Genomic DNA, 13,738 nt, shown 5'->3' on the forward strand with positions numbered 1-13,738 from the left:
CTCTCTCTCTCTCTCTCTCTCTCTCTCTCTCTCTCTCTCGTCTCGTCTCGTCCCCCCGCCGTCGCGTGTTCCCACGTACGACCGCGTGTGCGCGAATCGAGGCTCACGGCTGGTGCGGTTCGCTCGTCGCACGTTAGCGAGACCTGACCCTGTCGACGACGTCGCGTCGTCGTGCGGAATTCTCTCATCTTCATGATCGCGTAATCGGGGTCTCGCTCTCGACGAGAGGTAGTCCCCGGAGCGGAATTATTGCAGCAGTTCCCTCTCTCTTTCTGTCACCCTTCACATCTTCACGTTATCAAGCGATTTTTGAACGGCGCAATGGCTTACTTACTCTTCGCAGCCGCGCAACCGCAAGTTTTCTGTTGCGCGTTCCATTGCGCGTTTCTGTCTTCGTCTTCGCACTTCATGCCTGGAAGACGCCCGGATCGTTTCTCATTCGCCGCAGCCGTCGTAGGTGTATACGGCCGGTCGGTCGTACGCGCAGTGAGATTCCCATTTATCAGGGTACATCCGCCGGAAGTGGGGCGGCCCCGTGCGTAGATGAGACGCAGAGAGAAAGAGAGAGAGAGAGAGAGAGAGAGAGAGAGAGAGAGAAAGAGAGAAAAGAAAGAAAGACAAGGAACGGTCGCGTAGCCCGGCGGAGGAGTTCGGGGAACTTTATTTATTAATACCTGCGACAACAGATGGGATTGTCGGGAGCGGGGAAGCAAAATTGCGAAAACAGCGACACGATGTCGCACACGCGCGAAAATAATCCGGCCGCATTGATTCGCGATAACGCGGCGTCGTTTCGCAAGGGAGATTCTTTCCCGTCGTTTATCGATCATTCCGTCAGGAAGCCGTTATCTCTCTTCTCCGGTTCGGAATTCTTATTTCATCACGGTACTTTCATTCGCCTCGCCGTGTGAATTGAGAGAAAATAAAAATCAGATGCTGCAAAGAAAGAGAGAAGGGGAGGGGGAAGAGAGAGATACATATATACGACGACGATGTGTTGCTCGAGTACCGTTCGCCGGGTTCCGCGATACTTCCCTATCGCTTGCTCGCTCGCCAGCTCCGCGTCCTTGTTGTAAATTAAACGCAACAATTCGCAGATATCCTGGCGCGCGTAGGATAACTTGTTACGATCGTATCGACGGTATCAATTACAAGAATATCGCCGCGGTGCGACTCGGGCCGCTCGCGCGCGACGTCGGTCGACTCCTTCCCAGAAGGTAACCCGCCGTCGATTATCTTTAATGGCAGACACCTTGACGGTGTGCCTGGTCGAGCGGCGAGGAGGAGATCAACTGCGGCGAGATCGAGACCTCCGGGACATGCGGCTCCGGCCGATCGGCGGCAAGACGATTCTGCGGATCGCAGAGCCGCAGATTAGATCGATCGATGGGTTTCGTTCTGAGTATTCTCGGCGCGCGCGGCTGACGCACGCGACGGAAAAGTCGCGTCTTTTTCATTTATTTCAGACGCAGATAGATGCGTTTATTGTCGCACGATAAAACATTATCTGACGATACAAAACAAGGTATTTTGCAAAGAGGAAAGAATAAGATAAAGAGAACAACAGGAAATATTCTAACGCTGATGTATGCGGAGATTTTCTGTTTGAATGTAGAGGTTGATTCTAGTTGTTCTATTCTTTGTAGAAATGAATTCCAAAGCATTGTTGTTTTACTTCAAAAAGCTTTCTGCAAGAAAGTTGAAGGTAGCGGCTAGAATCAACCTTTACATTCAAACAGGAAATCTTCGTATAAATCAAGCAAAATCGGCGTTAGAATTTTCTTTCCTGTTGCAAATTCTTTCTTGTTGTTCTCTTTATCTTGTTCTTTGAAAAATATCTTGTTTTGTATCGTCAAGTGATTTTTTTCTCATCACTAATAACGCTCTTAAGTTGCTTTCGTACAACAATAAACGCATCTATCTATCTGTGTTTGAAGTTGTTCAATATTTAAAATATTGCAAAGCCCGCTGTGGAATTTTGGTCCTTTTGATTTCCCGAAGGTGCTTTTAAGTTGCTCGCTACGTAGGAGTGCATCCTTATGATTAATATGTGCAAATGTTAGGTATTCTCTACGCTGGTCCGTTCTCAGTTATCCTAATTTTTCGCACCATAGTGTTACAGTTTATCGCGACGAAGATTATATGCAACTCGAACGTTCGTCATTCGTTTTAGTATAACTTTGTGTTACGTTCAGGTCTATTAGGACTGCACCACTATGATCAAAAAATGGAAAGACCAATGAGGATACTAATCAGCAGGTTTGACAAGCAATTCTTATGTCTTAAGCTCTAGAGAGCTCCATTGACTTTCTTAAAAATCTTTTGTACGTATTCATATCAATTTAAAATAGAGTTATTGTTTGTATACAGTGACTTCTAGATATCTCAAGGAGTCCGAAATTCAATTTTTTTTCTTCACTTAATCGTGATTCTACACTGAGAGAAAAATTATCTTAAAATCAACAAATATTTCCTTGGTGGGTGCCATTAACATATTTACTTAAATCTACATTCTCTTTACTTAAATCAAATATTATTTATTTAAATCAAGTAAACAATATTTGATTTAAGTAAAGAGAATATAGATTTAAATAAATATGTTAATGACACTCACCAAGGAAATATTTGTTGATTTTAAGATAATTTTTCTCTCAGTGTATGTCTCTCTGATCCCCGAGTTTAATAATATAGCGTACGCTCCTCATTATAATGAGCACTAATAATTATCAGTGTTTTGGTCTTGTTAGCATTAAGTCTGAGCTTATTTTTCGTTACCCACCGTTCTGTATGTTTTCTCACCACCGCTATATCTGTAAGCTAATTGTGACAGTAAATTAACAGATTAGAGAGAGAGAGAGAGGGAGAGAGATTTACATTTATTTTTATCTGCGCTGCACCCACAACCGCCTTCTCTCTCCCACTCCCGTTTTTCTTCTACTTTCTGCTGCGAAGCGCCAGTCGACTCTTCGCCCGGATCACAAAAGTGATTCATTATGATCGATAAGTACGTATTCGCAGGTATCTCCGGCGACCGGTTCCGTGAAAATTGGGTTATATTAAATTCTTAATGAAAGATTCTTAAAATAACCTTCCGCGGATGCAGCTGGAAGTCAACGGTGTAGCTGGACTGCGGCCGGAAAAGGAAGGAGAAGGAGAAAGAACGGAGCAGAGGATGAGACGCGCCCCAGCCAATAAATTCCACCGATTATTAAACAGATTCTGCGCCCGGCTTCTATCTAATACCGATGAACCCTGCGAATACCCTGCGCCGTGCCGCACCGTGCTGCACTGTACTGTACCGTCGACCCGTTACCGGCCGATTGCAAAATACAGTTCGCTGATATTAGAGACGGGTGGGATATGAAAATTCTGTACGTTAGCCGGAACGCGAGAGCCGCTCCGACGTGGAGAAACGCACGCGTTTTCCCGTGCTTGTATGTCGTAGCGAAGGAAAGTGACTTGCACTCGGATAAGAGGGACTCGCTGATTCATATGTGTAACTAACGACTGCACATCGCAGTATCCGATAACGATCGCCGATACGTAAACGAAAACCTATCTCTAGTTCAACATAGATAAAAGCGACGCGAATCAAATTCGCGAAAGGGAGAAGGGGAGAGAGAGAGAAACGTTTGATCAAGCGCCACTCCTAACGTAACCGCGGAGGGAACCACCAACGCATCGTATAAAACACATCGCCGTACCGTCTGGAGGACAGAATTTCTTTTTGCACTTTGCAAACATAAAACAAGGAAATCAGGAAACAAAACGAAACCACAGAAGGCGATTCACGCAACTGAAAGAGAAAAGAGAGGAGTGTCGGAAGAAGGGGAAAGAAGAAGAAAAAAAATAAAAAAAAAAAGAAGAACGCTCGGCGCGACGTATCGCCGCGATTGGATCTCTTCGCCTCTCTTGCGATTTCCACGTTCGTCCGCTCGTCGTCCGTCGGAATTTCTCGGTTACATCATCAGGAGGAGTTTTTGCGGCGCGTTCGCGCGCGTACACACGCACGCAAAAACACACATGCACTCGTATCCGTACACACATGTGCAAACGTGCGCGCGCGCTCGCTCGCTCGCTCGCTCGCTCTCTCGCTCGCACGCCGCCTATGTCCTACAAGCCCGCTGGACAAAGTTGTGGCCGGTATCAATTGGCCGTGCTCTCCGCGTTGTATACCGGTCGACCTTCTGGAGTTGCAACACGAGACCTGACACAGATAGGAGAGGCTGCTGCCGCTGCAGCACGGCGAGCCGACAACCAACCAGTCGGCCCAGGCATCGCTCGGCTACGTGGTGCACGCCTTGCGAAACCGCCGGCTGGTCGGTCGGTCGACCGGCCGGCCGACCGTCCGCGCGTTCGTTCGTTTCAGCGGGGAAAACCCGTTAATTTCGCCGGGGTAAAATCAATCAAATCGAGATAGAATCGCGCGTCGCTAGCCTCCAAGATCGCTCGCGCTCGTGCGGATCGATTAGAGCGCGGCGCGATGCCATATCACGGCGCGCGGCGGAGAACGAGCGTGCCGCCGCCTCGCTCTCGCTGCTCTTTCCGCGCGCCGATGAAAAACGACCCGGCCATATAGGTAGGCGATCCTACTCTCTCGGCGAGAAGAGCCTCGGCCTTATTCCCTCCCGACCCTGACCACTCCATCTCGGACGGGGGCCGTAAAAGAAGACGGTTTTTCGGTCGAGCGGTGTGGGAAAGCGTTTTCGTGCCGCGGTTTTAACGTGTCGCTGGTCTGCTTGGAAAAATGTCCGAGCGAAATGTAGCACGCGAAAGGTGTGTCGGAGGAAGAGCGCACGGGGAGACCGACAATCTGAAACCTCGTCGAGAATTGTTAACACGATAATTGCCGTCGCCAGCGGCCGGCTATAACATCGTACTGTCTCACTAATTAATGTATGAAACATCCGAAGTGTTGAAAAAAATCGTATAAATCTCATGCAATGTTAAATATATCGCCAACAGTAGTCAACAGCGAGTTGACGGCATTCATTTACGATAGAGGAGATCAGGGCTATATGGCTACACCTAGAAGTATGTTGCTCATGTACTTTTTTTCAGTATTTATCTCGAGAGGGATAGTGGAAATCGTGATCCTTTTAGAACATAAACTCTTCCCTGAGTTTCATTAAAATCGGAATAATATTACAGTTAAGAAATAGAAAAAAACCCTGATTTGATAATAGCCAAATAAATTTCCGAGCTTCACGAGAAATTTGTATTAATATTCTCCATCGTGACTGAATACGATTAAGAAATGTATTACTAGCTAGAGTGAAATTTCTTACGAGTATGATACTGCACTACTGCGCAACCCGGTGCCGAGGCAAGATGGCTATGTCACTGCATGTTTGTATTTTAATTATCACAAAATAAAATATACTGTTCACAGGGTCAGGCACCGATAGAAAAAGATTACCTCTATCATGTTTGTACAGTCAGTCGCAACAATTAAATGTCTGAGAAGTTGTAACTTCGAAATTCCAAGATATAGGACATCTCGGTCTATTCCCGGTCTCTCTTATCTTTGATAATTCAAATTCTAAATGAGTAATCAGTAGAAATAAGCGCGACAATCGGCGTGTCAATCCGTCGGCGACCAATATTGAGCTCTCTCGCACCTGCTCGCGTCGTCGTCACGAAGTGAGATTTTGCGTCAGGCAAGAACGATCTGCGATTTGATTTCGCGAGCTACGTTTAGAAGAGATCTCTCTCTTTTGGTACGCGTACGAAGCGCCGCGCTCGAATGAGACAAATTGATCGCGTTGACGCGCGAAAGGGTCGAGGGACGACGCGCTGGTGTGCGCTAACGATCCGAGGTTTCGCGACGTACGCGTCACCTTCGTCGCAACACGCAGCGCCGAGGCGTAAGCAATTTGCGTTTCGACGAATCGCGAGTCACCGCGGGCTCTTGATCTGGGACAATAAAGTCCACGGTCTTCCTGTGGGCGTATGATAACGCGGACAGCCTTCGATGGCTTCTTCTCAACGTCATCTCTCTCTTACGTAGCAGTGACGCGACTTGCGTATTCCCTTACATTTTCCTGCTTTTGCTTTTTCCCTAAGTTTCCTGCTTTTACTTTTTTCCTAAGTTGTTATGTATTGGATGGCCGTCGAACAATCGACGGAAAACTAATAATTGTTGCAAGCGCGACGAAAATCATTCTATAACGAGAGAGAAACTCTGTAATTATTGGAGATACGCGAATCAAGGATTACCCATCGAATCGGACCGAATGAGCGAAATTCCACTCGAATCGTCGCAATTTAACTTTTGATTAACAACAATTAGTAATTAGTGGCATGACCTGTAGGAGTTTTAGTCACTGGATATAAGTATACTGAAAGAAATTATCCAATAAAAAATTAACAAATGGATATTTTCGATCAAAATATCAATGAATTTTTATATCCGATCAGAATATCCGATTAAATTTAATCGAATATTTCCGAGTACTTTTTTCGATCTTTTGCAATATATGCAGTGAATCAACCTTTCAACCATCCTGTATCTTAATTATTGATATTAGAACTCTGCTACATCTTCCTAATTATTTAATTCTGGGTTTGTTGACTCTTTTAAGGACAGACAAGTGGGGACCCCAAATATTACTTGTTCATTCTTGCTTATTATACGTCCATTCTTGCTAATTAGTGAGAAACATGACTATCCAAGATCTTCACTGTACCCCGAGATCTATATTGAAATTTTTGCAGTTCCAAACTTTGAATAGTTCGAATCTCACCCGATTCGAATAATTCGCGTATCTCTAAACACAACAAAATATAAATAATGAAATTATCCGTTAGATCGAATTACTTGTTAAATTTAACGGGATGCAGTAAACGAAGAAATTACCTAAGCGTTGTCCACATTGACTTCGAGTTGAGAAACACTTCTCTCCGTGGAAGAGCGACGCATGTCGCGAGCCACGTCAGGTAAAGGTCCAGGCATGCACCTGAACATTCTTATTGTTTTGATCTTAAATTATAAATATCTTAAAATTAAATTATATAATTAAATCATATTAAATTATAAATATCTTAAAATATAAATATTTAAACGTTTAACACACATAAAATATATGTACACAAATATTGAGTGTATACATACATTTTATATTAAAAGTTAAAATATTCGTATTGAAATGCCAAGATAATAAAAATGTCCGAGAACTGGTACTTATATTAGATACGTGCCCGGAAACTGGTACTTTTACCTTAAGTCAATCGAAACGAGCGACTACAAAGAGTCGTCCGGAAGGTTCGTGCGCGAAGACATCGCGACGCGAGATGTAATCACGACTGCGTCCGGCATCATCATAACCGGCGGGGAGGGGAGGGGGGGGGGCCCTGCGGGAAATGAGTGTCGCCAACTTTTAAGCGCGCCGCCTCGCGAGAAGGAGACCCTTGTCCTCCCCCGTCCTGACTTCTGCAGCAGCCCACCGAGGGCGAGACTGAGGAAGAGAGGGCTTCTCGCGACTAAGCCGCGCGCGCTAACATCGAGCGGGTGGAAACGCTTGAGGACTTAACGGTGGCTTTGTGTCTGTTGCAGGAGAACATCTCGACCCCGGAGCCCGCCGACATATCCGAGGACGATCACTACCCGAGTGAGTAGAACCTTTCATTATCTATATCTCTCTCAGAGCGTTAGACCTTGCCGTGCCTTTCTCAGTCAGTGTCGGAGGTGGTCGAACCTTTACCCAGCTAAGGATTACGAGATATCGTAGTCCTTACGAAACGCGCAAAGGCGTATGCTCGCCTTGCCTGTCTACCTGACTGCCTGCCGTGTGCGTGCGTTTCGTCTCTACACGGCTGGCATGTTTCATTCGCCTTGCTACGATTCAGGTTGACTCGCGCCTTTCGCTTGGAGTGAGCCGTTAGCTCTTTCTGCTCCTCTTCGTTCATCCTTTGTTTCTATTTCTTTTTTTGCTCGGTTTTCGAGGCTCTTCAGCGCGCGGGGTCAGGTCGCGTCCGTTTCGGGAATCTGACCCGAATTCTCGCGGCGGCGCCGCGAGTTTCTACATTATCGAACCGCGTCCTGAATGATTCAGACGTCACTCCCGCGCGCGCGGTTAACCCTCCGTCTCTTTCTGTATATATATACACACGTTTTCTCGTCTCTTTCTCTTTCTCTCTCTCTCTCTTTCCCTCAGCGGGTTTGTTCGCCGGCTAATAAATCTCCACTCTCCGTCGTCGTCGTCGTCGTCGGCGGCGCGACCAAAACGTCCGTCTGCGCGTGTCACCGCTAATTCCGCTACTCGGACGAACAAACGGGAGCACGTGCCCCGCGATATACGCTAGAAAATCTGCGGACAGTCCCTTTGAACCTCTCCGGCCCGATTACGTGCGGTTGTGCACCGCTAGGGACTACGCGCGGCCACGGTTGTTTCAGTCGTTCCCGGCGGAATTTGCGCGAATTAATAGTAAGCCCGTCCGGTGCACTTCGTACTACCGTCATCGTCATCGTCGTCGTCGTCGTCGTCGTTGCGACGCCTTGTTACAATAAGTTGTATTAAAGCTATTAACAGATCGAATCTGTCGTTGCGCAGCTTTAATGACTGTGAAGCTGACGGGACGCGAAAATCCTCGACATTGAGTAGCCTCGAAAATCGAGATAAAAAATAGAAATAAAGGGTGAACGGAGAGAAGCAAAAGGAGCCAATGGTTTACCCCAAGTGAGCTCGTGAGCTCATGAGCCGAGCCGAGTCGAATGTCGGGGGAGAAAAGTAGTAACGCGAATGGAGCATGCCAACCGTGGAGACGAAGTTGACGCGAATTCCAGAACGCGAAAACGACAAATTCGCCGACGCGAGAAGAATTTCTCGACCTCGAGCCTCGAGCGCGAAGTAGATCCGGAGGCAGATCACTGAATCTTATAGGAGCTGTCGCGACTTTGAGAGTTCATCAAGCTGTGCAAGCTGATCACGTGAAACGAATCAATTTGATCGAATTATCCTACCGTATCGTGGATAAAGTGGTCCAATTATCGAAGCGGATATCTCGATTTTGGTCTTCGAATACCGTTCGCCGGGATTTCTCGTGTGGCGCTTCGCGCAATAAATCGGAGCGCGGCAATCTAAGGGTTAATATCGGCGACTCGATTCCGAGTCGGATCCGCGTGTGTTACGTCCACGGCTCGCGTGGCACGGACGATCGATACGTCGAATTAGAGTATCGTCGAGCGCGTTACTCAGCACCGTGCATTCGATTACGGTTTCACGGCGGGCAGGAATGAGCGGCTCGTCTTCGGGGCGCTCTTTGCACCGAGATAGACACAGTGAGAGTGAGAGAGTGAGAGAGAGAGAAAGAGAGAGAGAGAGAGAGAGAGAGTCGAGTGGATGCGTGCGGAGGCACGTTGCGGTAGAGAAAAAGAAAGAAAAAGGGAAGATCGATAATTTCGCGAGAGCGAATAAACGAAGTTACACACACAGCACACATGTATATATATACAGTATCGATCCATACGTTCAATGAGTTTGCTTGCGTCCCCGAATTATTATTATTATAATTATATTAACCCTTCGCGTCATATTTTACGGAATATGTAGAGTAATCCTGTCTGACAACTTTTAACTAACATAACTTCGTTGAAAATCGAAATTCTTGGGCATATTTTTGGCTAGAAATATAGAAAAGCCTCAACTTTTCTAAAGTAAAATAATAAAATGTGCAATAAAATTAAAATCTGCAAATATACTCGTTAAAATTTGCTTTGTTAACATTTTTCCGGACCTTTTACGGAAGTTGGCGAGTGTCTCTCTGTGAGTCTCGGAAAGGTATTCTCGAGCGGAATTATATTCATCAGGAGTGGGATTGCAGACATTCCCGGGGCTCGCATCGCGTCGATCGCGAATCAGATCGCGACTCACTTATCGCCGGAAATGCACATTTCGCGTCGCTGCGCGCATTACTCATCGCTGGCCGGGGCTCAGTCCGGTCGTGTATCGTTGGCGATTTGACGGCGACTATCGCCGGCCGGTCTCTTATTTTTCGTTTCCGCTGTGCGGGTCACGTTGTTGTTCGCTCGTCGTCGTCGCATCGCATCGCTTCGCCTCCTGGCGAGAAGAAGACGAAGAACGCGCGCGCACGTCATCGCTCGCTCTCTAGAATATCATCGCGCGCGGCGCGTGTGTATCGGTATCGGTATCGGGACGAGTCACGATGGCCCGAGTGGCGGACGACGACGACGACGACGACGCTCAAAACCGGATCGTAGGGTCTCGAAGTGGTCCCTCTTCTTTCCGCCCGGTAGCGGTGGATATCTCACGGAGCAGCGAACCGCGGACAGGACGTCGTTAATCGCGCCCGTCGAATTGTACCGCGGCGCTGATCAATAATCTAACGACGTCTCTCACCGCCAGCCTGACCGCCGTGTCCGAGGATAAATCATGAGCCGCGTACTCCGGATGGCGCGGCGCGCAACGGAGACAGGCGAGGGAGGGGGAGGAGTTAATCGTAGACTCACTCTCTCGCGGGGCTTAATCCCGGCCGCGAGTTGGTTTTTGTCAGAGCTCGTGTAAATTACTCGATCGATTAATAATCGTAACGAACGCACACACATGCATACAAAAATACACACGCGCGCGCGCGCGCGTACACACCACACACATACACGCACGCACGCACGGTTCCCCGGTTACGAGCGGAGGACCGCGCGCGACCGTCGCCGATTTATCAGTTTCGGGTAATTAAACCTGTTGCGTTATTAAGCGCCGATTAAATCGAGTCGACGGGACGCGTCGTGGTTGTTTTGTAAGTTTAATTTATTCGCTCCCGGTCGGAGCTGCGTGCGCTCGCGAGTATTGCGCTCAGGTAGCTGATAAGTGATAATAGCCTCCGGCCTCGCGCGACCGCCGAGCAGGCCGGCCCCCGGCCGGACGGTAGATGACGAATGTCGCGACTCGCTCGCGATATAGAATCGTGCCCGGACGTGATCCCACTCTCGTATGAGCAAGGTCTCCCGCTGTGTGTATGTGAGAGAGAGAGAGAGAGAGAAAGGAGGGGGAAATAGAGTGGAAGAGCTTGAGCAACGCGAGCTTTGTTCGCTCGCGCGTGATCATCAGTTTTTTTTTATTGATGAGTTTTCTATTGCAACCACTTCACACTTTTAGTGGCAGGTGCGCTTATGAAGGACCCGGACAAGTTGAAGCTGATGCTGCTTGCGTGGAATTATAATCTGCAACAGCAGGCTCATGTTCAGGCTCAGGTCCAGGCCGCCAGCGCCGCCCTATCGCCAAATAATTCCTCGACCACTACGACCACCACCGTCGGCACACCTGTCACCAGCCAATCGGCCATTTCCACAGCAAACAACACCATTAATAATTCTACACTTACAGGTAACTGCTACCAAGTTTAGATGTTGGTGTTGTTATTATTGTTGTTATTGTTGTTGTTGTTTTGTAAGTGATCTGAGGTAAAACTTACCTCAGATCAACTTCAGATATTTTTCCCTTCCTACTGTCTTTCATACTGTCTTACACATTGTCCTTAAAGACAATTTTTCCAACCATCAGCGAACATGCGAAAATATAGCGGGAGATTTGTTGTCTTTCCAATTCTGAGGTGTGCTGCATATGCAAAGTAGTCTCGATGACACATTTGCCTCTCTCATATATTCGATATCTCTTTTACGTTATGACAATTTTAGGACCGTTAGCAGTCTTCGAGTTACCGTATTGCCACGTATGTCTGTGTACGTACGTGCACGAAATTCGTCGACATCGCCGACACTTACGTATGTGGCCGCGAATGTCGCGTTGTAAAGAGGAAAAAGAAGTTAAAAGAAAGAGAGGGAAAAAATCAAAAAGAATTCACCACCGCGAAATCGACAGGCGACGCTTAACGGAATCCATTACGGGACGACCGTCGCGTCTAGACGTCCTTCTTCTTTCTTCTCCGCGGCGCGAAAAGAACCCGACGCGAAGTCACGCCGACGTCCCATTGATGTGTCGCCTAGCTACACTGGCGATATCCCACTTATGAAAAGAACCTCGCTCTGCCTGGCGTAAACGCGCGCGCGTACGGCCAGAGACTTTAATGCTCAAGTTTTGCGTCCTTCTCGCGCGCGCCTTGCGACTCGCGACGGAGTGAATTGCAGGTTTGCGCGGGGCCAAGGTGTACCGGCCATTTAGCTCGTAAAGTTTTGTCGTCGCGCTCGACGTGACTAATGGATCGCCGGCCTAGGACGTACCCCGTGGCGTAGAAAGAGAAATTCGATGTGCGCGCTCCCGTGTGGGTGTGCGCGTGTGCGTAGACCTCCTCGCCGAGCGCTCTCTCGCCCACGCGCGCGCGAGTTCCAGCGAAATCCACGTCAGGGTGAATCGCGGGGGTGAGGAACGCGAGTCCTCCTCTCTCGTTCGTCATCTCTCTCTCCGCCGGCGATGAATCAGAAGAAGGGGCGGAAAACCGCGTACGAGATGAGGAATGCAACCGATACCTTCGGGTATCGATACCGCCGCGGTGAGTACGGCGGCGCGCGCCGTTGTATATTTTATTCTCTCGTTCATCAGGCCTTACGTAACCGCCGCCGCCGCCGCCGCCGGTGTGGCGGAGACTCGCGTGTTTTTAAGTATAACCATTAGAGTAGCTCTCTGAGTAGCGCTCGCGAACGTCACGTTAATCGAAACGCTGAATCTCTGTTCCGTTGGCTTCTTTTCTTCTTTAATCTCGATATTCGATTCTTTCAACTGATTTGTCAGTATTTCGACACGTTGCAATTTAGTAATATTACTATTTTTGTGGTATCTCAAAGTGTCAGTTACAATCTTCTGGATGGGACGGGAGAGGAAAAGGACGCGGGAACGCATGCCCGAGATTAACCGTGCGCTTTGATATCGCGCGCTTGAGTAATCCGGTTGAATAAAGAAGTGAGTCACGGGGACGACGGATGCGACGGCGGTAATCGCGCGCCATCCGGCCGACGTACATCGAAAGTCGAATGGAGAAAATCGCGAAGCGCGACGCGTCCATTAGGAGCGTTATTACGAGCTCACGCGGCCCCTCTTCAATTAATTCCGCGTTCTGGCTCCACGCGTAACGACGTACATATTGTTAATCCTCTTACTCACGGGCCGCCTGCTTTTTCCCAAATGCGAAGGAGCGACATTGCGTTTGTTTTGCGCGAGAGTTACGTCATGCGCAGAAGAAGAGAAACGAAAAAGTGTAAAACGCGCGCACTCGGCGCGACGCATCTCTCGTCGACCTTCGAATTAAAATTCGATCGGAGAGAATCTTCCGCTCCTCTTGTCCGTCGTGAAGTACAGCGCTTTGCGCGCTCGGTCTCCGCTCCTTTTCAGAACCAGCTCGATTCGACTCGTCATACTCGGCACATCTTTAGCAAGCAAAAGGCACGCGCGTTAATTGCCACATATATTGCCTTAACGTCGCGATAGTCGTGCGGCGACTATTCTCCCGAGGAGCCCAGCGTTTCCGCACGGTGTTGCGCGCGCGCGCTCTCGGGACTCGCCTGTTGTTCAGTTAGGCCAGGTTGCGGAAGGATAATTCACCGTGCCCCTCCGCCCCGGTACGCCTCTTCCACCTATCCTCCCTGGCAGCTATTTGAAACTGGTTTCGAAGCGGGCCTCTATATCTCGGACGTAGTCATTGCGTAATGAACCAGCCATCGGCCGAAGAGACGTGTATACATATATATATATATATATATATATATATATATATATATATATATATATATATATATATATATATATATATATATATATATATATATATA

General features: G+C 48.0%; 1 protein-coding gene across 6 annotated transcripts in view; it reads left to right on the top strand.

Moving 5' to 3' along the window:
* The window catches only part of LOC116844477 (nucleolar protein 4-like), a 107,145-nt gene that overhangs the window by 73,789 nt on the left and 19,618 nt on the right, over window positions 1-13,738 (top strand). For 5 of the 6 annotated variants that reach the window (XM_032816017.1, XM_032816015.1, XM_032816016.1 and 2 more), the window contains exons 2-3: window positions 7,556-7,610; window positions 11,115-11,342. In XM_032816017.1, the coding sequence (XP_032671908.1) occupies window position 7,610; window positions 11,115-11,342 (229 nt within the window). In that variant the 5' untranslated portion in view covers window positions 7,556-7,609. The remainder of the gene's footprint in view (window positions 1-7,555; window positions 7,611-11,114; window positions 11,343-13,738) is intronic. The other variant, XM_032816020.1, reaches the window with a different exon arrangement.

This window comes from Odontomachus brunneus, unplaced genomic scaffold (genome assembly GCF_010583005.1).
Source record: "Odontomachus brunneus isolate Ranch 3 - 2012 unplaced genomic scaffold, Obru_v1 Obru_scaffold_041, whole genome shotgun sequence".
In the NCBI taxonomy this organism is placed as follows: Eukaryota; Metazoa; Arthropoda; class Insecta; order Hymenoptera; family Formicidae; genus Odontomachus; species Odontomachus brunneus.